This window comes from Pelecanus crispus, chromosome 1 (genome assembly GCF_030463565.1).
Source record: "Pelecanus crispus isolate bPelCri1 chromosome 1, bPelCri1.pri, whole genome shotgun sequence".
Taxonomy (NCBI): Eukaryota; Metazoa; Chordata; class Aves; order Pelecaniformes; family Pelecanidae; genus Pelecanus; species Pelecanus crispus.
Window position 1 is genome coordinate 70,008,178 of NC_134643.1, and position 19,493 is coordinate 70,027,670.

Below are 19,493 nucleotides of genomic sequence, written 5' to 3' on the forward strand. Positions count from 1 at the left end.
CTGGACAGCTGAATGTGTGCCAACGACCTTAACCACTAGATGTTTTTTACATGGATTTTTTTTTCCCAAGATTAGTATCTGAGTTCAAACTCCTTTCCTAAAAACTGTCAGAGAGATTAATGTAACTGTTGACAACATGGTGTGGTTCCTGTGAGGAGGTCTCTCCTGAGAGTAGGAAACATTGAGGGCCAGATTTAAGCAAAACAATAGGAGTACATTCAAGGGGAAGAACAGCTCTCTTTTCATTTTGGTGTCTTATTTCATGAGCCTGAGAAATGGCAATAAATTTGCATTTTTTTCCCTCTTCTGATTTTTTTCCCTCTCTTTCTCTCTTTCACAAGCTTTTTTTCTTACTTGCTGTCTTGAAAATGGTTTCTAACTAATGGTTTCTGTTTTATATCTTTATCAATGATCTGGACGAGGGGATCGAGTGCACCCTCATTAAGTTTGCAGACGACACCAAGCTGGGCAGGAGTGTTGATCTGCTTGAGGCTAGGAAGGCTCTGCAGAGGGATCTGGACAGGCTGGATTGATGGGCCAAGGCCAGTTGTATGAGGTTCAGCAAGGCCAAATGCCGGGTCCTGCACTTGGGTCACAACAACCCCATGCAACTCTGTCTTTTATAATGAAAAAATGCTCTGCAGTTTTGAACAGACAACTGGAAAAATTGGGGCTGGGGAAGAGTGGCTGGAAAGCTGCCCGGCAGAAAAGGACCTGGTGGTGTTGGTCGACAGCCGGCTGGACATGAGCCAGCAGTGTGCCCAGGTGGCCAAGAAGGCCAACAGCATCCTGGCTTGTATCAGGAATGCTGTGGCCAGCAGGAGCAGGGTGGTGATTGTTCCCCTGTACTCGGCGCTGGTGAGGCCGCACCTGGAATACTGTGTCCAGTTTTGGGCCCCTCACTACAAGAAGGACATTGAGGTGCTGGAGCGTGTTCAGAGAAGGGCAACAAGGCTGGTGCAGGGTCTGGAGCACAGGCCTTATGAGGAGCGGCTGAGGGAACTGGGGTTGTTTAGCCTGGAGAAAAGGAGGCTGAGGGGAGACCTTATTGCTCTCTACAACTACCTGAAAGGAGGTAGTAGTGAGGTGGGTGCTGGTCTCTTCTCCCAAGTAACAAGTGATAAGACAAGAGGAAATGGGCTCAAGTTGCACCAGGAGAGATTTAGATTGGATATTAGGAAAAATTTCTTCACAGAAAGGGTAGTCAGGCATTGGAACAGGCTGCCCAGGGAAGCGCTGGAGTCACCATCCCTGGAGGTATTTAAAAGATGTGTAGATGTGGTGCTTAGGGACGTGGTTTAGTGGTGGACTTGGCAGTGTTAGGTTTACGGTTGGACTCAATGATCTTCAAGGTCTTTTCCAACCTAAATGATTCTATGATTCTAACTTACCTCTCCCCAAGAATAAAAGTGCCCAATTGCCACAGCTCATTTCATAGTCTCTTTGTCTAATAAAATTGCTATTCTGCCTTATTTTTGTTTTGCCAAATAGAAAAGGAAAGGGGATGGGGTGATGATGGGGACATAAAGACAGACAGAAATCAGAATTTGTTTAAAAAAAAAAATACACATGGAATTTTTTTTAGTTCTACACCTGTGGCAACAAATGCTTCAGCACTTCCTTTAAAACATTTCCTCTAATTTATTTCAAGTAGTAATAAACCTAATTCCCTTCATTCTAATTCAGTATTATTCCTTAATCTTGCTTACTAAACCACCCAAATTGCTGTCACCCATAAACTACTTCCCCACTTCCCCCCCACATAGAAACAAGCCTATTCTGTCATTAATTAGTGCTTTTCCTATCAAATTTTCCTCTGTGGCTAAAATTTGCACACTCTTAGGATATATCAGAACAACTACTCTTACTGTGATGTGGAAATACTAGCTGGGATTGAGGCTTAGGCTGCAAACCGTATATTCATAACTGACAGAAGGTTGTAAAATACTAAATGTCAGCACCAGTCCTTTCAACTGTTGAATTTTGTTTGAGGTACACTCACATCTGAATGCAGGTGGTGGGAAAAACTAACTATATTGGTATCACTTAGTCTTTTACTGAGGATCAAAGGAGGATGATCTCCTTAATGTTCTAGAAAATATCTGTAGTAAGTTAAAATTCATTAAGAAATTCAGTTTAGGACATTGTTTTGTTATTGTTGCTCGTGTTTGAATTCTACCTAAGTCTTGATATCTTTGAGGTCAGGTGGTTTTCCAAAGCAGGGCATGAAAAGCAAGGGAATAAAAGCTAAAGGAATTCAGTATCCCAACAACAGTTATCCCTGCCCTTCTAGTGCACAGCTTTCTTCTCCATGCCATCACTACCCATGTACTTTTGTCTTCCTCCCGTTGAAGAACCATTGAGTATTCTTACACTGTAAACAGTTTTTGCGTTATAAGTGCATATGTCTTTATGTCACAGTGCTATGGAACAATTACTGGTTTTTGCTGAGGTAATGTATCTGATTAATGATGGCAAATGTAACATTTTCTGTAAAGGAGGCTAAGTTTCTCTAAATTCCTGAGTTGTATTTATTGATTTATTCAGGATATTTAAATGAAAGATAACCTGTATAGCTCCACAAGTATCTCACAACTCTAACTCATGGATAAAATAGCAGATGAAAGTCAGTGTGAATACATATTAATATGTGTCAGGAGAAAAAATCTTAAATATATGTATACAATGATGGGTTCTGATATGGCTATATTACCATATGACAACAATCTTGGAATTAGAGTAAGTATTTTCATGAAAATATTATTGCTTAGCAGAACTATTAAAAAAAAAACCAATGTTGAAAAATATTAAACAACAAAGTAGAAAATACTACTATTCCACTGTATACATCAGCAGTGCATTCACCTCTTGAATAACATGCAATGTGGGCCATCCATCACAGAAGGGGTATGGCAAAAGTAGAAAAGGTAAAGAAAGGGAAGAAAATAGTAAGCATAAGGATGAGCTTCTGTTCAGACAGATATTAAATAAATTTAAGCACTTGAACATGAAAAAGAAATGAATGAAGACAAGAGCCAGGGAGTATTTTTTCCAGCCTTGCAGGCTGAGAACAATAGATGATCTTTTTGGAATATTTAGGGCTAAAGAAAAACAATAACTATTTTTCTCTTTCCTCTGAACTAGTTCGGGCTTATATAGAAAAAATTGGAATTTCATACAAAGAAGTGGGAATCTCTCAGAATGTGAAGTTTCCACTTTCTCATCCTTTTGGTTTTTATGCCAGTGAATTTAAATGGTAATGGGAGTGTTGTGATGCTACGTTGCCTGTTTAAAATGCTACTATCAGTGTAACACTGAAAATAGATTAACAAGAAGCTTTTCTTTCCAAATACTTCATTTCAGTGTTTTTAAACTCATTACTTTCTGATGATGTCAGTATCTAAATGTCCAATTTTTACTTTTTGTTTTCAGTATTCTGTTCTTACCAATTGTATCTAATAGGTTTCATGTTCCATACTTAACACGTGAATTGAGTGCTGCTGCATACCTAAGTCATTCCATTCTTCCTGACCCTTTCTTGCTGAAATTTTTTTAAGTTTCTGTTATTGTATCCAAGTCATAAGTATGTTTATTTCCTGTCTTCAAATGTATCCTTAGACTTTCAGATACAGTGGTAAACCTGATCTGTGTGTTTACTGGTCAAGCTATAGAGAACAGAAAGCAGTTTTTAATATTTTAGGCCAAACATTTCCTTAAATTAGTATGTGTCTGTTTGGTTAGTAGCTGAATCCAGGTTGTACTGAGACAGATCTTTTCCTTGAAATGAACTTCACTTGATGCGTCTGGCTTCCAGGGGGGTTGGGGTGTTCCCAGATGGTGTGAGAAAAGTTGATAATTTAATTCTGACGTAAAATTGTTTTGATGATGTCTAGTTTGAAATTGGGGAGATGCGAGAGAAGGTGAAAATAATTATGTTTGGGGATTTGGGGTTTTTTTCATTAAGTCAAATGAATAGTGGTTGGTATTAGCATCTCACTAGATTGTTAGTCCTATCCAGGAGCTGATGGCTGCTTTAAAGGAAGCAATTCCTAGCACAAATACAATAGCTACTCTACTATGATGAAAATTAAAAAAGGGGGGTTAGAGACTAGAACAAATGTATGAGACCAGAGGTAATTTCAGGAATTCCCTTTGAAATTGAGTGAGAGAGAGAGAGATTCAATGGAATCAACTGCTGGGTAAACATTTCCTCAGTGGTGGTGTATCACTAGCAATTTTTGTCATATGTTCAGCTATGAAAAAGAGGGAAGACAAGAGAAGTGAACTTTTATAGCTGGCTGTCCATGCATGATGCTTCTGCTGCTCTTTTTTACTGAATGATTGAAAATGAGCAAAGAAAGGTAGGTCTTACAACTACTGTGGTATATTAGTACAATGATGATGACAGGACTGACACTGGCAAGGAGAGTTCAGAAGAATAGGGCTGTATCAAGGAAGGGAATAACCTATGGGTTCGAGCTTCGTATTAATAGTGCAGTTAAAACTGCCACTGTTTTTTGCTGTAATCCCATATCAATTTAAGAGTCTTGAGTCATACTATTGATTTATGTGTGAAGAATAAATCTTTTTACAGTAGCATTTCCCCAATTAGCCTCTCAAAACCCCCCCAAAAACCTAAACAAAACAAAACAAAAAAACAAAACCCCATAAAAAAACCCCAACCAAACAAAAAAACCCACAAAACCCCATAATAATTACAGATATCTATTGCTTTTGCTCACTTCAGAACATTTTCACAGCTGTATTGTCAGCCTTGCGTCTCATTCCAATAGTCTGTGCAGTGACCCACTGTGGTTAGATATAAGCACGGTCCCCGTAGGTTTTAAAAAAGGCAAATGTGGTAATTTGCAACAGCTGAAGCAAAATGTTAAAGCTGTTGGCACCCTGTGTGAGCTGCTAAATGGTAAACCTGGTTGTTAGTATTTGCAAGGTACTTCAGTCTGTCTAGGTTGTTGCTAATGAAAAGTGCCTATACAAAACCAACATACCTAACTGATTGCTGTGTTGGGAGCACCAAGCTTAGAGTAACAGGAAAGAAGTGTCAAAAGCATGGTAGCTATCGGGAAGAGACGTTGCCAGTTTCTCGTAGGAATAATCAGTTCTGCCTTTCCCTTTTAGGCCTGTGTAACAGTGTCTATAACTGTTTGTCCTTTTCTTTCCTTCTCCTTCCTCTCTGTTCTCCTTCAAGAAATGTATAAATAATCTAGATTGCAGTGGAATTCCTCTTCCATAGCAGAGAAGGGTACTGGAATTACAGAGCTTTATGATGGACATAATTCAACTAGTATTGATTAGGCTCCTTTCTTATTGTTACCTCAAGCTCTGTGTATTTCAGATTGCTCCTGATGTTGAACAAAACTGCTATATATTTTGGAAACACTTTTTGAAAGTAACACACCTGAGTGGTAGCACACAAAATATCTTGGAAGAAAAAAAAAAGTGAATGGCGGGAGTTGTTCACACATTTTTGTAGACATACTGTATAACGTTCAGAAACATTATACAATAGATACAATGTTTACAAATGTATACAATATATTTGTAGCAATTTTCAGGCAATAATAGCAATATGCACAAGTTTTGTTAAGGACTTTATATGTGTTCAAAAAATAGACAATGTGAAAAATTAAGTATTTCTCTTCACTGAGTTTTCACCAAGATTTGTTTTCTCCCCTTTCACTTCCCTTCCATTTAAATTAGAACCATTAAGGGTAATATATATGTATCTGGGTATTATCTGTTATGGTCTGTCTTTAGAGTTGATAGATTTCTTTTCCAATTTTCATGGATTTGGTGTGTGTGTCCCCCACTCATGTAAATATGTTTTAGGGACAAACGCATGCATGTTTTGCACTTAGGATTATACGTGTCATATATGGAACATTAGTTATATCTTGATATACTTCAAAATAATTTTTTACTGATAGCTGTCATTCAGTGCTGATGTCATTGTATAGCATTGCCATTTCATCTTTTTTTTTTTGCTGCTTCTTTGATTAAGAACAGAAATGAGTTCATATAACTACTGATGGATGAATTAATTCTGTATTTATTTTCTTAGCATGTAGAGAAGAGCATTTTTTTACAGATGCTTACCACTTCAGTTAGCTTCTGTATAAGTAATCTTGATACCAACATGTTTCCCATCATAAATTTGTCATGTTATTTTACAGACATCTTTTACTGTCTGGGTGGGTTTTTTTCTTTCTTAATAAGGTAGGTAGCTATGAGGGCTTTGTACAGGGTAGAGCAGCTGCTTGCCTGTTTTTGTTCTTTGTATTTTATTAAATTCTGTAGTTGAGCGCATTTTATGATTTTCTTTCAAGTGATTGTCCATGCATATAACTTTTAAAGTGTGCATCCTTCCCACGTACACAAGAGCAGGTATTTTTGTCACCAGCATCATTTGTAGTCCTGCGTCACTCCTGAGTGTTCTCCTACACTGCAGCAATGATACTCAAGGGACAATGCCGTCCAAACACCACTCCATTTTCTACCTTTCTATTTCAAAAGAGAGAAAAATTCATTGGCCATTTGTCATAAACTGTTGGCTTCCTTATGGTTTTTTTCACCGTGCTAATTTTAATGCACTGGTTCAATTATATTTATCATGTCTGGAAATAATTTTCATCAATTTTTTCTTTTTACTATAAATATATTTTTGTTCTTTCTGCAGCTGATGACCCACAAGTGCATGCATATTCTGGATGTACACATCTTCTCTTTTTCCATTGTGGTACTCTTAGGAGAATGTACTCATCACCTTCTGCTGTCCCTCGTGTTTTCAGTGTGGCTTATGCAGTGCTGTGGCCAGCTTTGTTGCACTTCCCTTTCATCCCCTAGTGGTATGAAATTCTTCTACTACAGCTTTTCTTCTTTTGTCTCCTGCAGGTATTTTTCTGCATTTATGCAACTTGTCAGGCTTGAATTCTAATCCATGTGTCTTATTTGGCACATACAATTTTCCAGATGTTGACATATGTTGTCCTAATGAGATAGTCATCATGCGTCTCAGGGTCTGATCTCTCCAAAGATGGGGAAACATTGGTCGAGGAGCTCCTGCTTGGCAGATTCTGTCTCTTCAGCTCTCAGACTGTTCCTTTCATTCATGAACTCATGATAATTACATATGCTGTTGCTGTACTTATGAAAAAGCCCTCTTTGGCTCACTCTGTGAGAAACAGGGACTTCATATAAACCTAATACTTGGATATACTCAGCTTCTGCCTAGACAGACAGTGGTTTCTCCATCACAGGTAACCACCGATAATTCAGTTCTTTTACCAATTGAGGGCATCAAGACAGCTGTGTGCAACATTGATGATACTAGCATTAGCATTTGTAGTTATTTTGTAAACTCCACTGTTTGTTCATGCCCAGCAGTAGCAGCTGTTTACATGGTAGTTTGCCTCTCTGTTACTTTATTTTTATTTTCAGAATCTTTAGTGTTGGATCTATGTTTATTTGTGGTTCATGCCACATCTTGGTGCCAAGCTATACACTGCCCTGAAGGCATTTCCTTCTTCGGGAATTTAGAAAGTCATCTTCTATTCCACTCTTCAAGACAGCATGCTTTTTTCTGTTGCCATCTTCAACAAATGGTAATGAATACAGAGAGAGAAACAATTCACCATGGACATCTCCTGCTTTGGATGAGTGCACAGGGACCCCAAACACTCTTTTTGAGCTAGATTCTATTGTAACTACCATTCGGGTTATGTACCATGGTGTTCTGGCCTTCAGCATTTACCCAATGTGTATTCTTGAAAATCCATTAAGTCAAAGTATTGTCTCATCAGTGTAAGAGGTATTTCTCCATTTCTGAGTGACGATTTTGCATGCTTTTCTTGTTCAGAGAATTCTTCAACCAAATGAAGGAGATCCACCATGCTCACTTGAGCTTTAAGGCCCTATGATTGTTTGCTTCTGAAATGAAATGAAACTGTAATGCCACCTTTTGGTACCACCACATTGTATATTCCCGTAAAGCTTCAGGACCTTCTTAAAAAGGTCTGCAGGTTTTTACAAGTGTTTTTCAGAGAAAAGCAGAGATTAATTAACAAATCAATTTATTTTCATTAATTGTCCTCTTCTGAAGAGTAGCCTTCTGATTTTGGCATAGCATCTTTCCTTCTGGGTTCAGCAGCGCAGTAGTTCAACCAACACTGCAGAAACTCACTCCATAATTTAGTGAGAGTCTTTTGGCATCTTTTAGTAGACTCCTGAGATGGCAAACCAGAAGTTCTCAGTAATGGGCTGACTACAGTAGAACCAATTTTTCCTCCTCAAGAAATATTCTTAACGGTTAAAAGAAGCATTTAATTGCATTCTCAAACTGTTAACTGGAGAAATCCACCTTAATTCCGATTCAAAGAGTGAAATCAGGCGTTAAAGACCTCTGTGAGTCTAGTTCAAGACACAGTTATGAAGAAGTTTGCCAGGATACCTCACATTTAATTGAACCTAAATGCCTTGGTGAAAACTTATATCGTATTTCATGCACTTTCATAAAACTTCATGGCAGATTACACATCACATGAATGCAGGATAGATTAAATTGATACATCCTTTTAACATGCATCACTTGGACATCCTACCACTTCCTTCCTGAAGTGAAAGAAAAAGGCCAGCAATGTGCATTAGGTGCACCTCCTTTTCCTTTCAGGCTTTCAGACAGACATGTATTGGAATGAGTTTTGCATACAAATCAGCTACAGAATCATAGTATGGGTAGCAAAAATTTTTACTGTGCCTGAACTCTTGGCACTCCTGCAGTGTCGAACGGGTTTTTCATTTTCTTTGTGCTGCCACCAGTGAGCATAAAGGCAGAGCTATCTCCTCTGTCCCAGTTTAATTCCATCTCTGCTGTAGAATCTTGTGCATATGGGACTCCAGAGGAGAGGGAGGGAGGGTCATGGAGATATTTGGGTAGGGAACACATCTTGAAGAATCCAGTTACTGTACAGGTAAGTAATATTTTTTTTTCTTTCTGAATAGTCATCTGTATAAGCTTCATGAAAGGAGACTGCCACTGTCTATCATTCTGCAATTTTATCAAATTATGGGAAGATAAATTTGCCCTCGGTGTCACATTCTAATGTATATATGAAGCAACTCAAGTTGCACTCTAGTCCATTGCTTCAGAGGGTCAGTCACTGCAGGAAAAAGTTGTAACTAGCTATAGTTAACAGAAGTTTTTCTCCAGAGTTTAATGCTTATCACAATAAAGATAGAATGCTTCATGTAACTAACAAGAGGAAAGCAGTACAGGTTGAAGGTGAGCATGAGCCTGTCATGTTTCAGAGTTTAGAGCCAAACAATTGGAAAAACATGCTGGTATGTTAAAAGGCAAATGCTGGTTTGCTTTTATTTACTTTTTCTCTGTTAGTTTGTTTTGTTTGAAACAGCAGCTTGTATTTTAAAAAATAATAATTCAAATGCTAATCAACTAGTCATGAATCAAAGATTGAGAAACAAAATAATTATTTAGTAGTGTCTTGAGACTATTCTACGCTAGTGGAGGTGCTATCTGGCTAAGCAACAATCTGCTACTCCTGCCAGGCATCGATCTGGTTTTGTAAGGTGGTTATGCGCATTGTGACACTGTTACAAGAGTAAACTTGCACATCTTTTACCTAGGTTTGTCTGAGACAGAAAGTGAAAACTTGTAACTAATCTGTGTTTACTGGATGGGTTATTAGTATTAGGCTGAAGTTAAAAAAAAAATCATAATTTCTAGGCAGTTGTTTGTAAGTCAACACTGGATTTTTTTAACTTGCAACCCTCTAGCGTATATGTAAAAGTTTGTATATTATTTTAGAAAAAATAATTATATATGAATGCAGACTTTTCAAGTGCAGATAATGTGGCACTGTCTTGATCAAATTTGGTTGCTCTTCCTCCTGTCCCTCAAGAGTTGACCTGTCTGAATAGAGCACTATAATGGTGTCAAGGTTAATACAGTGTGGAATTCAGCTTTTAAATGTTTGCCTGCGATGAAGAGTGGACATACCTTATGTGTCAGAATGTTTTATTCTGCATTCTTATTTTAAAGCAGTTTCTATTTTACATGCAGCTGTTCAAATGAACCATTCCCACTTCTGTTGTTTGAAACAGAGCGCTACGCTTCCACACTTCCTTGCCTATCCATGAATAATATATCAAGAAGTACAGTCGATATTTATTGTGTAATGCAGTTAGGTAATTAAATATATTTCATGTCTGCCATGGTTAATATTCTGTGCTGAGTTTTTTGTATATTTGTTATTCATCTTTTTGATGAGTCTTTGGTTAGGCTAATCATAACCATAAAGTAGTTGTGGAAGATATTATTAGTGTTTCAGAAAGATTCAAAAAGTATGAAAACATGTTCTGCAACTCCTATTTTTGAAACGAAGATCTCTCTGTTTGTTTCTTTAGAAATCAGCAATTACTTGCCCTGTGAATCCACTTTGGAAAGTAACCATCAGCAGAAAGCTCCTTTGCCTGCAAAGCCTAATAGATACTGTTGTCTGTGCTAGTGGTTGAATACTTGCCTTTCTCCCCACAAGGGTAGTGGTGCCAGAGGTCTTGCTCTGGTCTGGTACAAAGCTTTGCATCTCTGCTAGAACACTCTCATTGAAAGTGGCAGTTTTCAGACTGCCAGAAATGGTGTTCATAGAAGTATCCTTGGTGATGTATCCCAAGTCCTAGAAAGCAGGAATTAAGGAATGTCAGGTTCATTCCTTAAACTCCAATGACTAATTTTTACATATTGAAGGTTGCAAGGTCAAATTTGTTCCAAGTCAGTCATCTGTTTCCTTATTCTTTATACGGTGTGAAACACTTTCAGAGAAACAGTGGAAAATTTCAGTCCAAAATACAAAAGGACAGAAGACAAAGGGGTAAATGTGACAAAAAGCAAAATGCAAAAAACAAAGGGAAACATTGTTGATTCTTCCACTGCTTCTGAGATGGCTAAGAAGCCCATGTGGTCACTTAAACGTGCATTAATATCTCATCTGAACCCTATGATCTAAGCCAATCTGCAAGACAAGAAATGCAGAAATCTAGCATCAAGCTGCTCATTTCTGATGGATTTGTTAAGCAGCCATGGTCCAAGATATTCATATATACCTGTCAGGACAGCCTGCTTTGCAGTCTTTTGTCCAAGCTGCTACAGCAGAAGCAGGAGATACACATTTATTTTCCTAGCAATATTAAAGTAAAGAGGGTCTCATTTACAAATAACACCACCATTAATTTTGTATATCATTTTTCTAAGTTACACTGTTTGTATAAACCAATAAAACAGTATATTTTCTGAGGAGCAATACGGTTTTCCTCAATGGTCTTTGAATATATGTGGGACATCTGAACTTGCAACTGTGAAGATGCTCTTAATCGAAGAAAAAATTTTAAGGGAGTCTTGGTACTTGAATGTCTGAGATTCAGACAGTCCAGATGAACCCTTCGTAATTCCTAGAGAGATTTTAATGAAGAACTTCCTTAGAGACTTAATCTGAACAATGGAAAACTCTGTTGGGTTAATGTTTGCTTTTCTCCCCTTTAACCTGGAAATGGCAAATTCCAAACTGCAGCACTATGTTTCCCTTCCTACCACGCCTGCTGGTGAATGCGTGAGCAAATGGGCAATGCTGAATGCCTGCTACCTTCCCACCAATTCTGGCTTCTATGCTTCTTTGGAACTGCTTACTAATCTTTATTTACCAACAACCCTTGCTTATCTGTGCTGTATAATCTGACAAGACTGTGGTATATCCAACATGGAGGGCAAGCACTCTTGCTTTGAGGTCCTGCTTTGCTAGCTTTCTCCTTCTCTTTGCTGTAGTCTTCCTCCTACTCTTACATCGCTTCATCTTTCTTTCCTTTGTGTGAAGATAATTTGCCTGCAGTTGCGCCTTGGGAGGGAGAAACACATTTTGTTTGGCGTAAAACTCTTGGTTGATTAAAAGTCTGTAGTTCCAAACAAGTCATCTTCACCTAGTCTCCCGTCATTTTCCAGGACAATCTACGTAAAAAGGATGATCGGATTGAAGAATTGGAAGAGGCACTCAGAGAAAGTGTTCAGATAACTGCAGAGCGAGAAATGGTGCTAGCACAAGAGGAGTCAGCCAGGATCAATGCTGAGAAACAGGTCTGCAATCTTATAAAGTCACTGGTAGTCCTCTTAGGAAAGTAACCAGTCAGTAAAGTGCTGTTTTCCCTGCTTTACTGTGAAACACAGCTGGTTTTGTTTGATGATCCTTTATCTCTGTTCTAACATTAGGTAACAGAACTCATACAGTCTGCAAAGCCTTCATGATAAGTTGTTTTTCATAGGTAAGATTTTCTTGAAATTAAAGGAAATATAAGGTATCCTGAGCTTTAAAATATTAAGTAGTAACTCTTCTGATCTTTCTTGCCTGTCAAAGCTATCTTGCTATGTGTAAGCTACTTAGGTTCACTGTGGTGTTCACTGAATGTATTTGAAGACAATGATTTTTACTAGCATAGTTGTGTTTATGGACCACAGTCTCATTGCACTTGCAAAACAACTGGATAAAGAGACAAATCCCTTGCCTTGAGCCAAGCATACACACAGAAAATAAACATTTGTGTGTTGAAGCCACAAGTGTGAACTTTTATGCAGGAATTGATTCTGTGCCACTGACAAGATACTCTGAAGAATTGGGTATGTGCCTGATTTTAACTCACATGAGTAATCACTAAGAAAACATACCCTAAGTAGTGAATAAAATTCCAGGAGATTTTGATAAAGCTTTTGAAGCAGAAGCTGAACCTGGCATTCTTACTGTGCTTTTTGTGAGCCTTTTCAGTGTTTTTCACTGTCCCTTACTTGACCATAATGAGCAATCAGGAGCACTTGGTGAGTTGCATTGCAATGGCATGATCTCTTTCTCTTTGTTATTTAAATAAAAAAAGTTCTGACTAACTGCACTTTAAGACATTTTAAGAGGTTTTTTCCAACATGTATTCTTGTATCACATACTTCAACTAAAAAGAAGATATAAATATCTTAGTAATAATCCAAGTTTTCAGGAAGAAAGCAACTGTTTCTCTTTAGGCTAGTCAAGCTCAATTGTTTGCTGATAGACGTATTGAGGATAATTCAGGTTGCTGTACCCTAAGATCCTAGGCAGTGTTATGGAGTTCACTTTCAAGAATGCCTTCTTTCCAAATGATGCTTAGGATGTCATAATGTTTTAATTTCTTTGTTACAAGACAAAGTGACCATTTTTATATTCTTTGAGCACCTAGAAGCCCATAGAACTCACCCTTTTGTGATGTCTGTGCTCGAAACACAGAACAAGATGCATAAGGCTTAGTGAATTTTTTGAGGGCAGGTTTTGAAGAAGGTAGTGTGTGTTAATTTTGTAGGGGTTAGAAGTATCTGAAGTTAGTGAAGTAAGCACAAAGACGAACATTTACAAATTTTATGCATACTTGTATTGGAGGATGATCACAGGTCATCTCAGTATTGAAAGGTGGGCAGAGTACAGTTTGCAAAGGATGAGTAGCTTACATTTGATTCACTAGCAAAGAGGCATGCTAGTAGCATTAACATGATCAAAGCTACAGACAAGGAGATTGCCGCACAAATGGGCACAAGCTGCACAAGAAAGACTTTTGCATAAATCCAGCCACAGAAGAAATCCTACCAAAGAACTTCAGTTATACAGATGCAGTCAGAAAGTCTTAGAGATATTCCATAAAAGAAATTCTGCAAGTTTTTAAAAATAACCTTTTAAAGGAGGTTTGAGTCAAAAATACTATCAAGATTAATAAAAATATGAAAGTTCTGTCCTAGATGAAAAGAAATGAAGTAGTGAAGATGATTTCAGTCACAGCATGGAAAGGACGCCTTTTTAGGCTGTTGAGCATGGGCTCCTCATAGATGTCTGTCCACTGTGAGCTGTTAGCAGCAGGTTTATTCTGGAGAGAAGAGATAAGTCTGGGTTAGTAAAATAGGGAACTGTTGTCATAGAAGTGAAGTTTTATTTATACACAAGGCATCATAAAACAAAAATACAGAAAGAGAATGGTGCTTTGGGAATATGCACAAATTTCAGGTTTGGCAGTAAGGAGGTTTTTCAAAAGAATTCACCAGCAAAGCCTGATGAGAGGCACACAATGAGATTAGGTGGTCAGAGCTTTTTGAAAAAGCGAAATAGCTAGTGAACAGAGTTGGAATTGGGTGTACAATCTGAAAGATGAGGCAAGGCAGGGAGGTGTGCAGCCTGAGGTCAATAAGCCATAAGGATCAGTGAGAGAGATTCAGAGGAGAGGAAGAGAGCCAAGAGAAGGAAGATTTGTGGGAAAAGATTGGTGGAATATGGTGGGCAACAGCATCATGAAAAAGAAATGAATTTGGATGTAGTAGTGTGTACAGAAGTTAGGAGGAGAAAGAAGGATGGATTGAAAGCAGCAGGATCAGAAGAGGGAAAAGTCCATGTCTGTACCATCACTGATTGACAGCAGTGTCTTACTCCAACAGAACTAAACTGCTGGCCCTGACCAATTGTAGTTTTTAAAATATGACCAGCAAGACAGCACAAAGGAAAAGCAACTGGAGTGTCTTGTTTCAGTCAGCACTGGGAGAGCAGCTGTGCCCCATTTTGTCCAATAGGATTTTGTTTTGTTATCAATTAAATAGTCAACTAATAGAGTGATGGCAAGTAGCTGTTTTTCCAGGGTGAGGAGGAGACTTTCCTTCAAATGTTTTTCATTTCATAATTCCTTTAGTTACTTCAAAAGAATGCCGTCTTTGTTTCATTATGTTCTGTGGAGGTTCTTTGTAGAATTGTGAAATACACCCTTAGATAGCTTTAGAGTTCTAAAATGCAAGGCTCTGTTTTCTATACAATATTAATGGCAAATCCTTTGATTTTTACAAACAATAATAGGTTAGGATCATTCTTAGACCAAGTGTGAATGATATATGTGATTTTAAAATGTTAATGTTATCCAAACTGATTATAATTTGCTTTTAATTGCATGCTTTTTCTTTCCTCTCTTCTGTTTATCTTGTTTTCTACCATTCTGCCACTTCACTGCCTGTCTGAAGCTGTTTAATGAATCAATGCATGAGGTCAACCATTTTGGCTTTAAGTGGTTCAAGGTATGAGGACATCTCATTTGTGTGTACCTCTGCCCCAATATTTAATGTTGGTTGTGTAGCTCTGTGTTGTGTAATCCTACCCTCCATCATCTCATGATGTATCATTTCCTGCCATTTTACAGGCTTCAGATTTGAATTACAGTGTCCATGAAGCTACTCAGGATTTCATGGTTCTCAGATAACTGTTTCAGATTAAAATCTTGCTCTCTTTAATCCAATGTTTGAAAATACCCTGGCAGTGTGTATTAGCTGAGGCAGTGGGTTAACTGTGTTAATACACAATCTTTATATGGTAAGATGTCTCCATCTGACTAAAGCTTTCTGTTTGTTTCAGGATCTTAGACTTGTTCTTTCTTTCATCTACCACAAAAATAAAATCAGGCATTTCCTGCTGGAAGCAATGCACCCATTGGATTGGGCATAGTTTTATTAACCTTATTGTTCTGTATAACAGAAACCCTGCCATACAGAAAGCAGGTGAGGGAGTCTTACATAGATACAAAGACTTAAAAGTTCTTAAAGTTCTTTCTTTCTAACATATTCACCTGGTTTTGTTGGTGTACCTGCTGAATCCTGTATGTAAATACTACTGTAAATTCCTTACAGCTCCTTATGTGCTACTGTAGCTGATGCCACTAGTTCAGGCCTCTAGGTCGAAGGTCAGAAGGTGTATGGAGACTTCTTTTTAAGTACTCTCTCTAGGGCTGAAGGTAGGATTTCTCGGATAAACACTTCTATCATAAAGTTCTTTCTATTAGAGATGGCAAAAACAAATGTAGATCCAGGCACTTTTCCTGAAGTAACCAAATCTGACTTGACTTTAGTAAAGCTATCTTTACGTTCCTCAGGAAAAAAAGAAAGAAATAAATACAAGTTTTTTCCTGCTCAAAAATACAGTGGTAGTTTTACTTCCCTAGGAAAAACTGATGGAGGTCGTCTTTGACAAAAGGCCCTGTCTTGCTCACAAACTTTCTTTCTCTGTCCTGGTGCATCTTACCATCCCTTCTCCTGCAGCGGGAAGCAGGAGGTTATCTTATATATCAACTTAGTCATAATCAGCACCATTCCCAGAACAATGCTGGACACATGTTTCAATTTTCACGAAAGAATAAGGCCCTTTTTGTGGGACAAAGTGAGACAGAAGTTCAGATTCTGTGATTCAGTGTCAATCAATAATAAGTAGTGTCAGGTCCTTGGCTCAAGCAGCACAATATAAGAATTACTTGCAGTTTGATCCTTGATTATTGGAGGGCATAGTTCACAAATGTGTACTGACCTAAGGCGCTTATGCGCTCCCTCTCTTTGCTCACTTTCATCCCCTTACTTCACGGCCCATCCCTTCAGTTTTCCCATCCTGGGTCTTTCTGGAGCCATGCTGTGAAATGGAGCAGTGACCTAATTCACGATAAAAATTATCTTATTTTTTGAAGGATTTTTTTCATGTGAACCAATTTGCTCATCTGGTTCATGGATCCCCACATAGAACTTGAGGTACATCTGAGGAAGCATTAAACTGTGGGGAAAAGACTGAGAAGTGGAGACAGAAATTGCTTAGTATTATTACTAAAAATATTTTTACCAGAAGCTGTTACTGTGGCCTTCACAATAGGCTGCTATTTCTATGAGTTAGATGGTGCGCTTCCTGACCGCAACATATGTTTCTCTATCTTATTTTATTTCCTTCAAATTTAAAAAGCAGTAGGGTTTAGAATTTTAAGTAGTATTTGTGCTGATGGTAGTGCAGCTCTGTTCCCTCATGAGTATCAACTCCTGCTTAAATGCACTCTCTGTATAGTATCAGCTAACATCTAACTCCTTACCCTAAAATGTTATGGCAAATAAATGCATGAAATACTGGCCATTACCTGTTCTTTCCTTCCTTCCTTCCTTCCTTAAGTAGTTACTTAAACTGAAATTTCTGAGTTGGCAGTCTGATCTTGACACCTTCCATCAACTTTTTTGAAGTTAAGGTTCTCAGTGGGAAATTTTAAATGGGGTTAAGTATGTAGACCTATAAATAGCTATATCTGTGTTCATACACCTTATCTTTTTATCCTACACAGGGCAGGTTTCTCTGCTTTGACTTTGAGAAAAAATAAAATACTGAATATTGTAATAGTAACGTATTGTTTAAATGTATTTTCTTATGCTAATTCCTTTCTCCCACTATCTTTATAAGTTATTTCAGCAGGATTTAATATTCTTTCAGGCACATATTACATGTAAAATATGTTGATAACAAGACTCCTGAAATTCTCTATCACATATGCCTACTTCAAAATTCATATCTGTTTATTAAGGAAAAATAAATATGAAATAGGTGAATAACTCAACTAGAACCTCCTTCACAGCTCTGTCCTTTTTCCCCATCTCCTGTTCACCAGGATTTCTCTGTTAGAAGTACAAGGTCTGCAGAGGTTTGAATATAGAGGACAGCCTCCAAGAGCCTTTTCTCTCTTACCCATAAGTTACTGTACAGAAATTCTAGCCAACTTTTGAGTGATACCTCTCATTTGTACTTCCATCAAACCACCATTCTGGTCCTGTTTTAACCTTCTAGCATATATCACTTAGACTACCTTTTCTTGTAAGAATAGAAACTACGTTTACAACAGAACTATTTTATATTGGACCCTATCCTATCACGTATGTTCTAAAAACGCAAGTTAAATTAAAACACATACCCTTTTAGCTGAGCATTCTGTTACTGAAATAGATCTGAAATATTTTCTCAAATATGTTAAGTGTTGGAATTATTTCACAGCACAAATTCTAGCACATTAAGTTACTTCTTACAGGTCCCTGTAAATGGAAAATATAAAGTGGAATTTCGCACGAACCACTTACCTATAGGTGTTTTCTGAGCACCATAGAAATGTAAGAATTCTGACTGCCCTGTAACAGATGCTGAACAGTTTGCTTTTAATGAATGTTTTTGTCTCTTCTTCTGTATCTCCTAATGAGAAGTTTGATAAACCAAGTGATTGGAGATCAAGGTAGTAATGCAAGGTATGGTTTAGGGGTGAAGATGCTGGAGCCTCATTGTTTCCCACTGATTTTTCTAAGCAGCTTGCATTCTCTTTGGCTGAACTTCTCTTGAATATTTTCTGCAAAGCTCCTTTCTATAGAATTCTGCCAAACTCATTTTGGTTTTTGAGTGTGTGTACATACATACATTTGTGTATTTAATTCATATTAAGAGTATGTAATTCATAATTGCATATATACATCATCTGTGTATTTAATTCATATTAAGTAGAAAATCTATGCTAAAAACTTATATTTTAATTTCTCTTACTGATATAAATTGTTTTAAGAGCTTTTTAACTCAGTTCTCAGCCTTAAGTGTAGCCTTGCTATTGTTTTTTCAAGAGGGTTTTTTTTTCCCATTCTTTTGTCTGTTTATTTTCCTTTGATTAGAAAAAGCATTTTGGCTAGGCAGAGTTGACTGTGCACTGTGTCCTTGTCAATGAATATGTTTGCAGTCTTTTTTAGAAGCAGTGCTTCTCCCTGAAGTTACTACTTCTCCCCAGGTATTTAAATGGATTACGTAGCCTCTTCCTTTAAAAATACCCAGGTTTGCATTGAGTCGCACTCCTTACATGGGAATGGTGATTCAGTATGTAATTCCTTCTGTATTCAGTAATGTACCTTTTAAGAGGTGTAACAATGGAATTTTTATTCTTTTCTGTCTTAGATGTGTTCAGCTGTGCCTATTTGGGGGTTTGGGGGATTTTTTTGGTTTGCTTCCAGTAGAGAAGAATGAATAGGAAAAAAAAAGGATGAATAGAAAATCATGCCCAAAGGCTTTGTGACAGAGACCTTTTTCTACCATTGTAGGGGGGAAAACTTCTAATCTTTTGGTTTTGTTTCATTTGTTGCACCCCTTTAAGGTTGCAAAGTGGGCAAAATTTGATGACTTTTAGGAGAACTGGGGACACTGAAAGGATAATTAACCTCTGTTCAAAATATACATTGAGCATTTCTCCATATAAGTCACCTTTTCATTTAATGAAATGAGAAATACTGATGGAAACTGTTATATAGAAATTTGGTGCAAATGCTGATTTTAAGATCATTTTGTCTGGATTTTTATCCCTTTTTATTGTTTAACAAATAAATAGTGATTTCACATTATGCCTTTTATTATGGTCAGGTATTCTTGGCAACTCTCTACCTATTATATTATTTTCTCAAGTACCTACCTCTAGGTAGTATTTTATTTGTTGTGGCTCAAGAGAAAATCAAAGTCTTGAGTTGCCTTCAAGTCTGATTTGAAGGAGAAAGTCATGCAGATTTGGTTACATTAATGCTTTCTTGGAATTGTGAGGACCCAAGCAAATACTTGTGT

General features: G+C 37.6%; 1 protein-coding gene across 3 annotated transcripts in view; it reads left to right on the forward strand.

Moving 5' to 3' along the window:
• Positions 1-19,493, forward strand: part of ERC1 (ELKS/RAB6-interacting/CAST family member 1) — a 296,882-nt gene that overhangs the window by 166,197 nt on the left and 111,192 nt on the right. For 2 of the 3 annotated variants that reach the window (XM_075706947.1, XM_075706956.1), the window contains one exon: positions 12,026-12,157. The exons of the other annotated variant lie outside the window; for it this stretch is intronic. In XM_075706947.1, coding sequence (XP_075563062.1) covers positions 12,026-12,157 — 132 coding nt within the window. The remainder of the gene's footprint in view (positions 1-12,025; positions 12,158-19,493) is intronic. 3 annotated transcript variants of the gene reach the window in all.